The following is a 17,690-nucleotide window of genomic DNA, read 5'->3' as shown; positions in this document are numbered from 1 at the left end:
AGAACTACAAAGAGATGCAGCAGAAGAGGAGCGGAGGGAAGGATGGATGAGTCTGGCTGCAGCATTCATAATAGATTGTAGAGGAGAGAGTTGGGTTAGTGGAATACCAGAGAGGAGGAGGTTACAGTAGTCCGGATGAGAGATGAGCATGTACAAGGAGTTTGGTGGTCTCTGGGGACAGGTAGGTCGGATTTTGGAGATGTTCCACAGGTGAAAGTGACAGGACCTGGAAAATTTCTGAATATGGGGGGTAAATGAAAGGGCAGAATCAAAGGTGACACCAAGACAACGTGAGGAGAGGGCCAAATAACAGTGGTATAATAGGAATATGTCAGGGGGAGATTTAGAATGTGAGGAGGGGAGATTATGAGTTCGGTTTTATCCAGGTTGAGATCACTGGATAATCACTGGAGATTACAAACTGCATGGTCTGGACAATTTTATTACCAATTAACAAGGATTTTTTTTTTTACAGCAGGAGCATAGGTGGCTATGCTATGATATGGACGAATATAATAGGGTAATATGGTGACTGGTTATGGAAATATTTAGTTCATATATAATGATCCTAATATCATTTTTTGGTCAAATCATTTGTTGGATGTGTTCATTAGAGCCATCGCAGACATTGGATATTGCATGTAACAGAGGTAAGTAAATTACAAGCTGGAATACACATATAACGTAGTTAGAACAGTCCACACTTTCTCATTGGCTTGTGTTGGGGAGCTCAATAATAGTTGTATAAAAATAGCCAAACTTATTTATTTCACCCAGCCAAGCACATGTTGACTTTGATTGGCTCAGATCAGAAATGGTAAAAGATTTACAGTTGTTTTCTCATGTTGATTAAGATTGAAGCATTTGTAGGAGGTTCAATTTCTTTGTCCCCCACTGCACTTAGTAGTTTAATCCATTACCTCTGTATCACCACATTATCCTATAGCGATGGAAGGAACCACAACAGATAGCAGGGGGACCGGAAAATTATTACTTTCTTACGATCTTCAAGGATTGACGATGTTGGCAACAGAAGAGGCGAGCATTTCATGTCCTCTTTGCAGAGGTCCCTGTATATTTTTTTATTTAACATTAAAACCTTTACCTTTCTGACTCCAATTCTGTCTGCTCTTCAAACAGCACAATGTGTCGCTTCAGTCTCTGTCTTCTGATCTCTGCTGTGGGATTCCAGAAAATGTCTTTGCTGTCCCCCTGTACATCGCTTAAATACACTTCCCGGTCCTGGAGAGAAGACAGATGGACAGCTGGTCACTATTAGCCCCCCAAGTTTAACCAAATTTATGGTGTACGTAGTTTTTATTGATTTTGTTGAATGTTATAAGCTGTTTAAAGATAGTTAAGAAATCCTCACCCAGTGTCCATCAAGGTTGGCCAGGAGTTCACCTGCCACTTTGATCTTTCCACTGATCTGGTTTAAGGTGTCGCTTCCTCCAAAGAAAGGCTAGAGTTAAAAAAATACAAGATGAGTTGGCTGCAGACATTCAGCTATATAGATGTGGCCTTAACATAAAGGAGGGAACCAAAATATATTAATAATCGATCCTATGTATATATCAGGAACGGTATCCAACAGTCTCTTTGTTTTGCATCGGGAAGTGCAGAATGGATAAAATCTCTAACCAATCAATAATCTGATGCCTTCACAAATAAAGAATGGTGCCAAAAGAGATCCTGAAGACATGGAGGCCACCTTGGGGAGAATTACCGTATTTTTTGCCGTATAAGATGCACTTTTTCTTCCCCAAAACTGGGGGGGTAAAGTTGGTGCGTCCTATATGACAAATGTGTTATAAAATAATTAAAATAAGATACTCACCCGATACCCGATCCTGCGTGTGTCTCCTCTCCTCTCTGGCAGCAGCGTGTGTCTCCTCCTGGCTGCAGTGCAGAGCGAAAGAAGCCGACACAGCGCCCCCTGCTGTTCCCTGTCCTAACTGCCGTACAGTGGAAAAAAAGCACAGAGTGATCAGAAGAGGAATTTGAATGACACAGAGTGATCAGAAAGGGAATTTGAATGGCACATGAGTGATCAGAAAGGGAATTTGAATGGAACATGAGTGATCAGAAGGGGAATACCGGTATGAATGGCACATGAGTGATCAGAACGGGAATAATCTTTCAGAATCTTTTTTTTCTAGATTTTCCTCCTTTAAAATTGGGTGCGTCTTATATTCCGGCGAAAAATACGGTACCACTTTATGTGCTACCATTAGGGAACAGGCAACCAATTTCAAGTGTTGCGGTGAGATCTTGAAGACATTATGCTCACAGAGAGATACCACTTTATGTGCCACCCTTAGAAAATGGGCAACCGATTTTAAGTGTTGCAGTGAGACAATTCCACAAGAACTCTGCTTGGTAAGGTTTTTTTTACTGCTTACCTAAAGCCTTTATACGACTTGGAATATTCCTAAACTTGCTACACAATTTCTGTTGTTTATTCCCTAGGTCAGAACCCTCTATCCTCTCATGGCATAGCCCTTTTATTTTCTGGAAGTGTCTGATTACTCTCTTTGCTGGGCCAGCCTTAGTTATTAATCCAGAACACAAAGTATCCTTCTACTTCCCAATTTATTGCCAGCCTCAGTTATTAATCCAGAACACAAAGTATCCTTCTACTTCCCAACTTATTGCCAGTTTTTATGTCTTACTTGGAATTCCATTGGAGCAATTCTTCAGTAGTACTGCTGATGTGGAACTAAAGTAGGGTATGCAACCAGGAGTTTTTGCTTAGCAGAAATTCTGGCAATCATTTAGGTCATTTCAGCAAATGCACCATTTTGACTAAACATATTTGAGTCAATGGAGAAATTAAATGAATTTGGTTTTTAAATGCACAATGGGCTTGAAATGGCTCATAAAGATTAGAGATGCTCCTTTCAATGAACCTAGAAAGGCCTATGATGAGCTGGGAACTTAACATAAGATATTAAGAAACAACTGAACAAATGTAAAAAAAAAACTCACTTCACCGGTGCTATCTCGTTGCTATTTAGTTGAAAATGAAGTACACCAGTAAGGAGTGTACCATTTTTTATTGTGAGCCTTTCTTGACCTTTTTACCATGAGCAAATCCGTTAAAAAGAATGTTCAGGTCTTTAGGGAACCTTGGCTATATTTTCTATATCCACAATATATTAGTGTGCTGATCAGTGGGAAAAATGCCTCTTACACTGCTGGCCATTGAGAATCATTTCACCCTTACAGATAGCCAAAAAGACTATCATGGGCTGAGAGGTACAAACTGCTCATTGCTCAAGGAACCCCTGGAGGAGCCTTAGGGTCCATGGAACCTCGGCTGAGAAACCCTACTCTAAGGGATATTTCACGTGGGCAACAAGGTTGTGGTGCAGTTATTGTTTCTACGTGCCCAAAAACTGTGCCGGCAAATGCGGGAAGACATGAGGTGGTAATGAATGGTAACATTAAATGTTTTAATACCATTGGTTTATTAACCTCCTTAGCGGTTCATTTCTTTCCGGTTTTATATGTCTAAAAGTTTTGTTTTTCATGAAAATTTATTTTACAGTATAATATAATAGTATGAGTATAATAAAGTTTGAAACACAGAATCATTTAAAAACAATAAATTGAATAAATAAAAAAAACTATAGATTAAAAAAATATACATTTTTTTAAATTAAAAAAAAAAAATACACATTATACTTATACTATTATATATACTGTAAAATAAATGTTCTTGAAAACAATGTACTGCTTTTACACATAAAAATCCAATGTATTGAATTCAATACAGTTATTTTGTATTGAATGCAATACAAATGGATTTTGAATTTCCCGCCCCGCCCGGCCGGGACGTATACACGCACCGATGTCACCGGGAACTCCCCTGGTGACTCATCGGATGCAGAAGTAGGAAGAATAAAGAAGACGGAAATCGCTGCGCTGGATGGCGCGGGACCCCGGCGGATCAGGTAAGCGCTCTATTTACTAACCTTTCATAGGTGTTCCAACCCCGAGTGTGACTCGGGGTTACCACTTTTAGCAACTTTTTTCTACCCCGATTTACACTCGGGGTTACCGCTAGGGAGGTTAGGAACATACTAAGCAGTCAGGGCCGTTGAGCTACCGCAAAGCTGCCTGCCACCAGGAGCCACCTTACAACCATTGTTCCCACCACCTGCGTGAACCTACCCCAAGGCTTTTTCAGAAAATCCAAATTGCCATTTCCAAATACAAGTCTACAAGCCAAGGTCATCAAGAAATGTGAGCATTATCTTCCACAAAAACATGGAGCGCTATAGATTTCAAATGTTTTGGTTTATCAAAAATATGTTATGTTAAACCTAAAAATGTAACTTTTTTTAATTATTTTTAATACCTTAAGTTTAAATTCTAGTTCCGTCACATATCCCGTCTTCTCACATTCTATTGTAACTTTACCTCCTAGCTCCATGGTCATTGTGCCATAAATAAGACCTACAAAAGTGGTTATAAAAGCAAAAGGTTATACAGATCTCAAAGCATAACCAAAGACAAAATCAAAAATACCATAACAGACGCAATCTGCCCATAGTGAGAACAAAGCAGTTTTTTATTTGTGTTGTATATTTGTGTCACGTAGTTGTATAACCTGTTATTCCCTGACAGTAAATCCTGTGTTTTTCAACTTCCTTCATCGGCTTAAGCTGTGCAATAAAGGTTACGAGGTCGAGACAGAGCAGACAAATGCTGACATTTATTCAATTCTTTAAAAGTTTTAACCCAAAAGAAAATAAAGCAACTGTTGCGCCAGCTGCTCATAGAGTGTTAGCTTTAATTTTTAAAATCATTTATAAAAAGTCCATGTTTAACTAACAACCCCACACTTAATATTTGCTACTTTCCAATGGTAGCTTCATTCCCCCTCCATAGATACATAATAGTCAGTGGAGTCTAAGACAGGGCACGTGTTACTTGCTGGATTAATAGGTGAAAATAAAAGTAAAAAAGCCTAAAAATCTAATACAGCCATCACATCTGGTGAGATACAATAGTTTGGATGTAGCCAAAATGGCAGCTGGTGCACCCCAGAATGAGTGACCATAGTATAATAATGAGAAGCAATAATATTGTATGTAAAAAAGAATTACTCTATCTCATTAGTACAATATTTATATGTAAGCGATACCTTTGCAGTGAGCATAAGGCATGGTGATGATGTAGTCTTCTTCGCGGGTCAGGAACGTAAGTCTTGCCTTCCCATCCAATATTGCAGAAAGGGAATTTCCTGGAATAAAGATCATCAAAAAATCATTAATGCTAAATGACTCAGAACCTAAAACCTATTTTCAGCCATTGCATTTTTAAGACTTGAACAGAGCTGGTAACACCTGTTAGATTTTTCTGAACATCTGACTCTGTCTAGAATCTGATAGATGTCAGAGCAAGCAAGAAATATAAGAAATATTCCCCTGTACTCTATGTATTTGACATTTTTCAGAGAGAAGAGGAAAAGATGGAAAATATCCCAAAGAAAATATAGAAAACAATAAAAAACAATGCAGAAGATAGAGGGCTGGGTGGGCAGTTAGTGGTGGTGATAATAGGGGGATTATTTGCCCCATTTGGCCAATATTGGTATGAAATGAAATCTGGTGGCTGAATCGAGATACTTCACTATTTAGATAACAATCAGAATAAGAACCACTCTCTGGACATGCTGGGCAGTATATACGGTAGTTTACCAGCTTTTTGCACCAACTTTTTGAAGCTGTTTTTGGATTTCTTGTGACCGAACATTGGGAGCTAAAAGTACAACCAAAGGTTCCAAGTCTATTGCTGCTTAGCAGCTGGAAGAAGGTTCCAGACCTTTGCCAATATCTTATTGTTATATGTACCCCACTGAATGAGATTTTCCCTTGATTTAGACAGCTCGTTTCATTTAGTTGCCAATAAATACACAATGGGCCTGATTTAATAAAGTTCTCCAAAACTTGAGAAGACTATAATGAATCACCCAGGTTCACCTATGATAATTTATCTTCTCCAGTCTTGGAGAGCTTTAAAATTCAGACCAAATGAGTAATTGTTTTAACTTGCCAGTAATTCCATAGAAGTTGGTCCTGCACTGGTGTCCTTTGGTGGATTCTGTCCACCCTGATGGTCAGTTTATAAATTTTTTGGCTTAATGCTAAGCAATCCTATTACATTTCCCTACTATAATGGGCAAGTGTTCTTCATTTGTCAAAAAGCCTGAAAAATCCTATAAAATGTTTTCAAGCATTTTATGCCCACATACAAAAATATAATATTTGAGAGATGGCCTGCAGTCACAGCTGATTGAAGGCACCCGCGTGCCCCCTCCAATCAGCTGTGACCGCAAAGTTCCCACATTCACCGGGTTGTACTTACTGGGAACTGAACTGCAGATGAACTCTCAATAGAAATACTCCATTGACAGTCCATCTGCAGTTCCACTGCGATCCCTGGGCACTAGAGGTTATTTAATCTCCAGTGCCCTGGGATCGCAATGGATTCTTTTGGCTGCAATCGTTCATGCAGCCCTGGGAATCCTGTGTGCGATTCCCGGCTCTAGAGGTTAAATGGGGACAAGTTTCCCTATTCAGAACCTCTAGTGCTCTCTGATTGGCGGAGGAAAGCTTTCCTAAGCCAATCAGAGAGCACTAGAGGTTTTGAATGGGGGGACTAGTCCTCATTCAACCTCTAGTGCCGGGTATCGCACACTGAACTGATTAATGAATGCAGCCGACGCAACATTCATTGATCAGCACAGCCCGCAATCTTTTTTTTTTTTCACGAGAATGGCCGAATTTGCCGCAAAATTGAGTTTTAAAAACTCGCTCGCTCATCCCTACTCTCAACGTGCTGATATCTTTTTTTTACAACATAGACAATGCTGGTGAAATAGGAATTCGGAGCTAGGGGTCTAAATCTTGACCCTAAAATCCCATAGGAATTCAGTCTACCCTCACCCATCCATACTTGAAACCACCATATTGGGTTGACATTTCTATTAAAGTTTAGATTTTTTCAAATGCACCAACATTCTCCATAACAAGCACTTTTCTTTTTTTTACATAGAGATAAGTTTTACTTTCTGACATCCAAATGTAGTTATCTTTGCCATTTTTACTCTTTTTTCAGATGACAGCTGACAGGTTGACAGGCAATATATAAGCTCCAGTTACACAGAATGACAGCTCTCATTCTGATTGGTTGACATACAGCCCAAATCAGAGGTCAGACAAAGTCTACGGCTCTTTAAATATCATTATCTTACACCGGCAGTGTCATGACAGAGTATAATTCAAAGGAATCCAGGCTGGAGGCACCTCACGTCACAATGAATATGTCATGTATGGCCCTCAGACACACTTTTAGATTGGACGGTAATGGTATTTATATAAACAGTGGCACCATTTTGCAAAGTGGTGTGCAAACTAAGAATAAATCCAATGATATTAGAGTGTGTGAAGATGTATGAAAGACGAGGAATGAGGATCATGTCTAAATGAGAATATCAAGCTTTGGAAGGGAGGCAGCTCTAGTTTGGTTCTATGTAACTATTTAGTGAGTTTTAAATGGAGGAGAACCGATCTTGTGAATGTAAGATCATATACATTGAAAGTTGGTGAGTGAAAGTTCTAAAACAGGAGAGCATGGGAGCATGGTGGTGTTGGTGAGTAGGGTTAAAGTCCCACTTGGGTGTCAACATGGAGATCTAAAAAATGCATATTCAGAACATCTTTGTAATACATGAGCATTAACTTCATGTATCTTTAAAAATTTTTTAAAATATCTGTTGATCCTGTTCCCGGATCCAGTGATCTCCAAACGCTCCATAGAAAACGCTGTCTATGATGTATTGAAATCCCAAGCAATGTTGACAGCTTTGATTGAGTTATTCTCCTTTGTAATACAGAACACAATTCTACCTGTCCCTAGAGATCAACAAACTCCTTGTACATGCTCTTATCATCTCTCATCTGGACTACTGTAACCTCCTCCTCTCTGGTATTTCACTAACCCGACTCTCTCCTCTACAATCTAATATGAATGCTGCAGCCAGACTCATCCATCCTTCCCACCTACCTACCCACCTACTTACCCCATACACATCCTTCCCACCTACTTACCCCATACACATCCTTCCCACCTACCTACCCCATACACAGTCTTCCCACCTACCTACCCCTTACACAGCCTTCCCACTGCTCCTCTTCTGCTGTCTCTCTTTGTAGTTTTCTTCATTGGCTTCCATTTCACCTTAGAATCAAATCCAAGCTCCTGTGCTTTGCCTTCAAATCCCTCCACAGTTCTTGTCCCACTTACATTTCTGACCTGATAGAAAAAATACCCCCCTAGCCACTCTCTTCTCTCCAATGACCTACTAATGACTTCCTCACTCATAACCTCCTCACACGCACAGCTCCAAGACTTTTCCAGAGCTGCCCCGACTCCCTGGAATGGTCTTCCTTGTTCTACTCGGCTTGCTCCTTTCTGCTTATTTAAAAGAGCCCTAAAACCCAATGTCTCAACCTCACCTACCCGTCTCCTTCTGTCTCCTAAACCCCCACTACTCACCCACCATTCCATATCCCCCCTGCTATTGTGTGATACTTCTTATACTGCTTAGATTGTAAGCTCTTCGGAGCAGGGTCCTTTCCTCCTCCTTTTGTTTGTATCTGTCTGTCATTTGCAACCCTTATTTATTGTACAGTGCTTTTAATATATTGGCGCTATATAAATACTGTTTATTAATATTATTATTATTATTATTATTATTATTAATAATAATAATAATAATAATAATATATACATTTAATAATATAAAAGTAAGACATGTTCTGTAGTCCAGCAGAGGAGAACTCGGCAAGGGCTGACAACACTGTTTAGGGAATTGTAGGGAATTTTGTAATTTTTCATGCACTTAATTTTGCTTAAACTATTCTGCTCATCTCAGCTCCAAAGGGAATCAAACGATCAGACATCCACACCATGGTTCTTGACATCATTCCCACTTCTCCTGTTGCATGCTTCATAAATGTAAAACATGCAAACCCATAGAGGAGAAGAGGATGTCTGAAGACCTTGAACCTCAAATTGAACTCATAATTGAAGATCTCATATTTGTTATGAGTTCACCATTCCAGCAAACTGTTTTTTTGTGAATTAAGCCTCTTAAAGTAAACTCTGCTTCCAGCACCCAGGGGTTTGCCATTTACAAAACTGCCCCTCCATCACTAACAATCTCTCCCGTAATGAAACAGCCAACTTGTTCACATGAGAACCTTATCATTTCCCATATTCTATCATTGTACTGAACAACCTGAATCAGGAATCATTACAATATAATGATAAGAGTTAATTATCTTGCGTTATATAAAGTTTTAGTTGTATTTATAGCACAGAGAATTATCTGGTACAGTATAATGCACAATTAGCAGATTCTTCATAATAATGGCCCTGAGGCTTCTCTGTAATGCTGATCAGGCTGTTGAACAGTTTTATAGGACAATTGCTGGAATTTTCCTGACTCTCGATATCTTTGTTGAGAAAGAACTCTCACACCCAGAAATGTTCTTGAACTACTTGAACATAGTCTTCAACTCCTGGACCTATAGCAATTATCTGGTGTTACATCAAAAACACCTTATGAACTCAGTTTTACTGATCCAGAATCCATTTGTTTCTCTATGTTGGTTACTATTTTATATTATTATTATTATTATTAAATAGGATTTATATAGCGCCAACATATTATGCAGCGCTGTACATTAAATAGGGGTGCAAATGACAGACTAATACAGACAGTGATACAGGAGGAGAGGACCCTGCCCCGAAGAGCTTACAATCTAGTAGGTGGGGGAATTATATAGTAGTTTTGTTATCTTGACACTATGCTTGTTTTGTAATTTTTGATTTTTTCTTATTCTGTTGTAATGATAATATGGTTTCTACTTATACTAAAAAACTTTCAATAAAAATTATCTTTAAAAAAACACCCTATGAACAATTCATTTTATTTAGCAACTAGAATTCCCTAACACAACCCCAATATTTGCACTAATCAAAATTTGTACTAATGAGGAATTCTTATAAAAATGTTCAGGTGTCAGGGACCACTGGTATAATTATGGAATGGGAAAATGCAATTTGTATCGGTTGCCAATAAGGAGAATGCACCCCCCATTACATTAGTTGTCAGAATGCCACCTTTATGAGCAGCTAAAGAGGTCTTTGATTTCATGCAGCTAACTCTGCCAAGTGTTGGGCCCAAGACTATGCACACACCATCTTATGGAAGGTCAAGCAACGTCGGAGGAACAATGGTTGGGTATGGCTGCTCTACAGGGGTGTAGTGGGTCGGGCACAGGTGAGAACACCATGCCCTCATTTTTTTCAGGAATGGGCACGTGGACCCATTCTTATTTTGCAAAGAATTCTATGGTGGTCCCCCCACGTGTTCAGGAGAAGCACCCCACTGGGTAGGGGGGCACAGACCATGTCTGGGGTGTAGTGGGGCGGGCACGTCATGGATAGTACCGTGCCCCAATTTTTTTTTTTTACCACTGCACCCCAGCTGCTCCAACATCCCCAGCAAAACTATTCTGATCCATTCACCTTAACAATGAATGGTAGCTACACTTTGTGCCCACTAGGTGCTATAATTATTCACCTGTACATGCTCTTGGGTTGGCCACACTGGCTAGGAATCCTTCAGCTGGTGGAACTGCATTGCATTGTGGAAAATTAGATGAGTATACTTCTGTTTCAAAAACACAACCAACAAGAAATGCCCTGCTCTAAACAAAAGTCTGATTGTCCAGAAGAAATATTAGGTGCTATGGGATATTGGGCCTGATTTGGTAAAGCTCTCAGAGACAGGAGAAGATAAAAAAAAACAGGTGATCCGGCAAACCTGGAATAGATCTGGTCCAGGACTGAAAATTTTTCCTTTGGATCACCCAGGTTCTTCCATGATAGTCTAACTTCTCCAGTCTCGGAGAGCTTTATTAAATAATTAATATACAATAATAATTAATATATAATCCTGGCTGAGATTCGAACTTGGGACCTAGCTCTGCAAAGGCCGGAGTGTTAACCACTGAGCCACCGTTCTGCAGTCCACCAGGCAGCTATTCCTGATGCCAATAAGCCAAATCCTTCACAAAAAGTGTAGAGACCATTTTTAATAGTCATTAGAAGCGCAATGTGCTAGTTAGAAATAATTGTAACCTCGTCAATCAAGCACTAATACACAGGACAGAAAGTAAGGGGAATTCTCTGTAACTGGGTCTCGGATCGCAGGAAAACCTCACAGGGGTTCCAATCCTTCCTTGCTCTATCCAAAACTACAAAGTACATATATTTGGCTTGACATACACTTTATATCTAGACAAAAAAAGTCAAAGGTAAATCTTAGCAGTTGCGTGCTCAGGTTGTTGCTGATCAGTACCGTAAAATTTGGATCTGGCCAGAATACTCCCAGTGATGCAGAAGCCATCCTTCCGATTACTGACGTGGAAGGCCGACACTGGCGGGTGATGACTTACCTGCAAGCAAAGAACATTTTGAATGCAAATTCCTTTTTTTTTCTTTATAGCCAATCTTGTAAGTGTCTTTGGGTTCCTTTTTATGATGCATATTGGATACATTTACCTGTTCTGCAATGTAAAAGGTGTGACTGTTGGTCTGTGGGTGAAACCAGCAACAGCGGAACTTCTCACCCAAAATTGAGTTGTAGGGCTTCTTTATTCCCTGTGGCACAGAAACATTAGAAGTCAATGTCCCTTTGTAATCTTTAGTTGGTACATGTGATGATGGAGGTCTGGGTTTAAATCTCAACCTGGATGGCCTCACTGTGCAAACCATTGCCCCAAATCTCTCTATCGGTCAATGGCATTGTCTTTTACACCTGTTGCTTTGGTGTTACCATTGCTCTGCTTCCTCCTTTACATCCCACTAACATCTACACCAATATCTTTCACCACCACCATTCCCCATCTATTGTTCGTCTCTGGAGATCTCTACGCTTCCAATTCCCATCTGGCCAAGCCAAGCTGCCTACATTTCCAACATCATAAATGATATAAAAACAGGAAAAGACCAAAAAGAATAAGCTGCTTTTTTTAACGGCAAAATAAAATGTAATAATAGTTTCGGTTTATAAGGTGAATTTAGTAAATCTTTGATTTATTTTATAACAGGGACAGCCCATGTCTTACCAAGATTCTACATCTTTAATAACACTTTGTATATATATGTCACAATGTATACCCATAGAAGCACATGCACCCACACAATACATGTACAGCATAGAGATAACATACATACAGCCATAGGGAAGTATATATTCTGTAAGATGCTCCATACATATAGAGTTGATTTATTCCAAGCACTTATAAGCACATATATACATATATTCACTTCCTGCAATTTGCTTCATATATGTAAAAGCATTGAGTTCTAAAATGTATCATTAGTGGTAGCTATCATAATCATATAATATGAACATTTACTTTAGTTAATTTATAACTTGTACCTTATATGCAACCACTATTTGTACAGGTTTTAAGACTATTGTATACTATTTTATGTACAGTACATAACGCTCTCCACAGGTCCCCTGAAGAAGCCTGTAGCCGAAACGCATCGGGGGACGAGAAGTTATACCTACGCACCTTTTGTGATTTATTGGTTAGGGATTCCTTTGTATAGAAACATGGTCTTACCTCCTATTAAGGTTTTATTGGAAGTGACCTTTCCTATCATATCTTACATTCCCTACCTTTATGATTGTAGTGGAATTTGTTAGGGTCCTCTTCACCTTTTGTTTTAGAAGTTTGTAATTTTTACCTTTTTCTATTTATTGAGTGCTACTTCCCTCACCTCTTTCATCTGCAAACATCTATTTAATGTGCAGCACTAATGATAATATATTTGGTGCTTTATATATACAGTTTATTATTAATAAAAATAATACCAATGATAATAATAAATGTACAGTGTTATATTTTATGTCGGTGCTTTATATATAAAAGACAATAGTATTAGTCTTTTAGAAGCAAATCCATGCATGGCAAATCAACGTTCAGTTAAATCCACCTCTCCCCGGCAGCAAATACATAGCAGGTCATTGTAAACTGTTACAAACCAACTGAAATCTGACTTTTTATGTGAACATGTGTTACTCCCCATTACAAACAGCTAGAAAGGTCAGGAAATGCCCCTTTATTGCTTTAAAAATATACTTTTAAGTAATTTTAGGTTCATTGTCCTGTAATAAGTGAACTTTAAGCACGAGACAAGATAATGATGCTAAAAATACATTTTAAAGGTTAGAAAAAGTGAAAAGATGAAATAAATGAAATCTTTTATAGGATATAGCTAAGTATACACCTTTATTATGGTTATAGCAAAACGCCGGATCTGTATTGTGGTCTCTGTAACAGACACAAATGCAACCTTTGCTATTTCTTTTAAAGAAACCACAAGGCCGATCTGGTGTTATGCCATAGCAACAATTAAAGCCCAATATTCACCAATATTTTGTAAATTATTTAATAATTTCTTCATTTCCCTATTTGTTAGCTTTAACATTTATTGTCACTTGTTTCCCTAATGAGAACATCAGCTCTGGCGATTGATTCTTTTAACCCCGGGAGACCTGGGGATTTTCTTTCCTTTGTTACAATAAAGCATATATTGAAATGTTAAATGTTTTACCTTTGGCTTCTTATAAAATCCAGACAAATACCACTTCAAAACCTGCTTCATGCGACTATAAGGATCGTCTTCCACAGCCGCCCTGCAACAAGAGAACAGAAATTAGAATCAGTAATTTATATATATAAATAATAAAACAGGTGTGAAAGAAAGCACTAAAATAGTAAATGAGATTAACCACGACAATTTCATTTCAAAGGTTTCATTACTTGAAATCTGAATCTTTTGTTAAAGAATACCCGCTGATCCTGCAGTGTAGGTCCTTGTGGAATATTAAATATCTTGTTAACATATATTTCTTTTATGTATCCAACTGTTTGCCTGTTGCTCAGTGAACCTAAAATGCTCCATACCGTGCACGTTATTTACAAATTCTGTGCTTGCAGTGCAATCACTTTGAAATGAGTCCTCATTCATCTCTGTAGCTATAAGCATTGTGGAGAAATTCATTTTTAAAGTTCTTAACAGAAGCTCTGAAATCTTGCCTCTGTTCTATTACTTTCTATTGCACCTGAATCTTGGCAACCTGCAAGGCGTCCGATGTAAGTACACGGGAGGTAAGTCCTGTCTTCACTTGCTTGGAGCTAGCTAAGAAGCTGAAATAACAGCATATATGGTCCTTGCATTGAAGCATGTATATTATGTTTATATGACATAAATTGTAGAATATCCACCCAGATCACTCGCAGGATTTTTGGAATGCAAGGTGCTTTTTCTAGGTTGCTAAGTAGTCGATCTACAACAAAACAATGTAACTAAGCAAAAAAAGTCAAACTTTGTTTTGCATTGTTTGACAGGTTTGACCAATTTCTCATTTCCTGCACAGCCACATTCACTTTTTATTGTTGCACTAACTAGATATGGGTATTTTTTCTTTTTCTCTCTGGATTATGGGTATTTTTCCTTTTCTTCCTGGAATATGGGTCTTTTTTTCTTTTTTATTTGAATATGGAAATTTTCCCTTTTCTTTCTTGAATATTAAAAGTATTTGAAAGTATGAAAGTATTTTCCCATTTTCTCTCTAGTCCCTTTTCCCTTTGAAATATGGACATTTTCCTACTTTTCTTTCTGCAATATGGGTATTTTTCTCATTTATCTTCGGAATATGGGCATTTTCACCTTTTTCTCACTGCAATATGGGTATTTTTCCCATTGGATATGTTTATTTTTTCCCCTTTCTCTCTGGAATATGGGCATTTTTCTCTTTTCTCTCTGGAATATGGGTATTTTCCCGTTTCTCTCTGAAATATGGGTATTTTTCCCCTTTCTCTCTGGAATATGGGTATTTTCCTTTTTCTCTCTAGAATATTGGCATTTTTCCCTTTTCTCTCTGGAATATGGGTATTTTCCCTTTTCTCCCCGGAATATGGGTATTTTCCCTTTTCTCTCTGGAGTATGGGCATTTTCCCATTTTCTCTCTGGAATATGGGTATTTTCCTATATTCTCCCTGGAATATGGGTATTTTCCCTTTTCTCTCAACTTTACAACATTTTATCCTTATTTTTCTTTTAATCCTGGGATTAGAAAAAGTTATTGAATTTTTGAAGTGAAGAAAAAGAAAAAGCGATTTAATTAGTGCTGCACCTGGGAGGACATTGATCCAAAGTCTAGCAGACCAGTAAAGATAATAATGATAACAATGAAGGATGGGGGGGATATGAGTGAGCTGTGGCATCAGAACTGAAGAAGATGACAGCCGTGGCAAGATTTTTGCTTGGTTTCAGAATAACAACTGCAGCACTAAAGTTTAAATCTGATCAATCAACTTCTCCTATTATAGTCTGCAAAAGAAACCTCTGAAACTAATATAATATATATGTTTGTTCAGTTTATTAAAAAGTACAGAAAGTATATTCTCCTCCTGTGTCACTGTCTGTATCTGTCTGTCGTTCGCAACCCCTATTTATTGTACAGCGCTGCGTAATATGTTGGCGCTATATAAATCCTGTTTATTATTATACATATTTATTATTATTAATAATAATAATAATAATAATAATATATATATATATATATATATATATATATATGTGTGTATATAAATCACATTTTTGCTATACATGAATCCTAAAAGAACATAAATTAGTTACTATTGCAGGAAACACAGATGATGTTTGCAGGAATAATAAGCATTTCCTCTTCCAAGAAAAGAAAACTCCACTTTGGGAAAAGCTGCAAATCTCAGAGGATTTTACTAACTAGACTGCATAGCAAATTGCATAAAAATGCTTATCCCTTCCAAAAAATGTAGAATGGAAGGAACCGACCATTAAGAGATAAGAGATGAGGAATATTGCTCATTAACTCAGCCCATACATTACAAATACTTCATCATTCCCCACACCTGCCATATAAATGTCTGTGTGATAGATGATCAGAATATAATAAATATGCAATTATAAATAATATCTGCAACATGATAAATTGTTTTAGGTCACATGACCTGGAAGTGGGGAATACACAGATATAAAGAAAGTAATAAATACATCAGAGGTGCCCAGCTAAGGGTGCCTGAAGGTGTAGAAAAGAAAGAGTTTCGATTATGTAAGGTTGAGGTTTGGGTTTGATACCAGCCCAGGTTCATGTTGGACTTTTACTGTATACATTCAAAGTTTTAGTGATCCTATGCAGACATTTGAAATGATGAATTTAAAGGATTTTCTTTTCTGTTCTCACTTTAAACACAATATAGAACAACAATAACAATCATATAGAAATAACCAATTTTTAAAAAAGTTTGTTCTTACTTTGAAAAATTGTTGGCTTATGTGGTCAGTCTGTGTAAAGGCTGCTGGTGGTGGTGTTAACAATTTCTGAACACTAGAGGGCACCAGAGTGGCTGCAATGTAAGCTTTCCTCCCTATAAGATAACTCCATGTGCTATGATCCATGCATCATAAATGGGGATGGGCAGTAGATAGATAAATAGATAGATGTTTGTATATAACACATCAATTTTCAGAATTACGTCCTGCCACATAGGGGCTGATTTACTGAAGCTCTCCAAGGCTGGAAAAGATACACATTCATCAGTGAAGCTGGGTGATCCAGCAAACCTGGAATGGATCTCTCCAAAGTCATTTGCTATTTGCTAGCAAATGTTTTGAATCTTAGACCAGATCCATTCCAGGTTTGATGGATCACCCAGCTTCACTGATGAAAGTGTATCCTCTCCAGCCTTGGAGAGCTTTAATAAATCAGGCCAATAGTTTCAATGTGGTGACTTAGTGAATAGTTCAGATTCACTGCCAGTGATGCAACACACAGCAGGTAAGCCAATAACCCCAAATTCAAAATGTTGTTTCCTGCTGTGTGATTGGCACATTACACAAATACTATTCTTGCACAACTTTTGCTATATTACTCATCAGTAGAAGAATCATTTTTGTTTTATTGATTTCTAACAGCAGCTTTTCTCATTACAGCACCGGGACTGCCCAGTGGTTACATTGCAGCGTGGCTCTGCCATTTGTAAGGACGCCACTAAGGAAAATATTCATTTCTTTGGAAAAGAGAAGGTACAGCTCTGCAAAAGATTTTCAAATACTTTTACCTAGAAGGAATCTCTTTTTTTTCTTGTCAAAGTAAAAGTATTTGAAGAACATCTATTCTGCTTATGTTAAATTTAAGTTAAATGGCCTCACCCTGTCCTGGAGAACATTATCAAAAGAATTATTATCATGCGCCAACTCCCTTAACCAGTTTACACTCTGCCACCCATTGCTGGTATAAAGGGGACAATTGGCAACGCTGGTGCCGTACTTCTGCATTTACCTTCTGGCGTCTTGTGTACATTTCCAGGGTAATTCCCCTGCAAAAGGTAATAAAGTTGCCCAGGTAGTGGTGGCGTCATGACTTTAATACTGCGACCCAGAATGCCACCTTCTCCACAATATCACATTTGTACTGCTAATGAACCAAGCAAAGATTGGGGTGCTCAGTCATTCCACCAACATGCAATGCCTGCAACTTAGTT

General features: G+C 38.2%; 1 protein-coding gene across 1 annotated transcript in view; it reads right to left on the bottom strand.

Annotated features, from left to right (window-relative positions):
• Positions 1 to 17,690, bottom strand: part of OSBPL5 (oxysterol binding protein like 5) — a gene marked incomplete in the record, with an annotated part of 79,090 nt that overhangs the window by 7,203 nt on the left and 54,197 nt on the right. Inside the window, 7 exon segments of the mRNA XM_072422173.1 lie at positions 1,106 to 1,242; positions 1,373 to 1,462; positions 4,364 to 4,461; positions 5,153 to 5,251; positions 11,444 to 11,540; positions 11,647 to 11,745; positions 13,714 to 13,795. Coding sequence (XP_072278274.1) covers positions 1,106 to 1,242; positions 1,373 to 1,462; positions 4,364 to 4,461; positions 5,153 to 5,251; positions 11,444 to 11,540; positions 11,647 to 11,745; positions 13,714 to 13,795 — 702 coding nt within the window.

This window comes from Pyxicephalus adspersus, chromosome 9, assembly GCF_032062135.1.
Source record: "Pyxicephalus adspersus chromosome 9, UCB_Pads_2.0, whole genome shotgun sequence".
Taxonomy (NCBI): Eukaryota; Metazoa; Chordata; class Amphibia; order Anura; family Pyxicephalidae; genus Pyxicephalus; species Pyxicephalus adspersus.
Note: the sequence above shows the minus strand (reverse complement) of the source record. Positions and strands in the feature narration are given on the sequence as shown.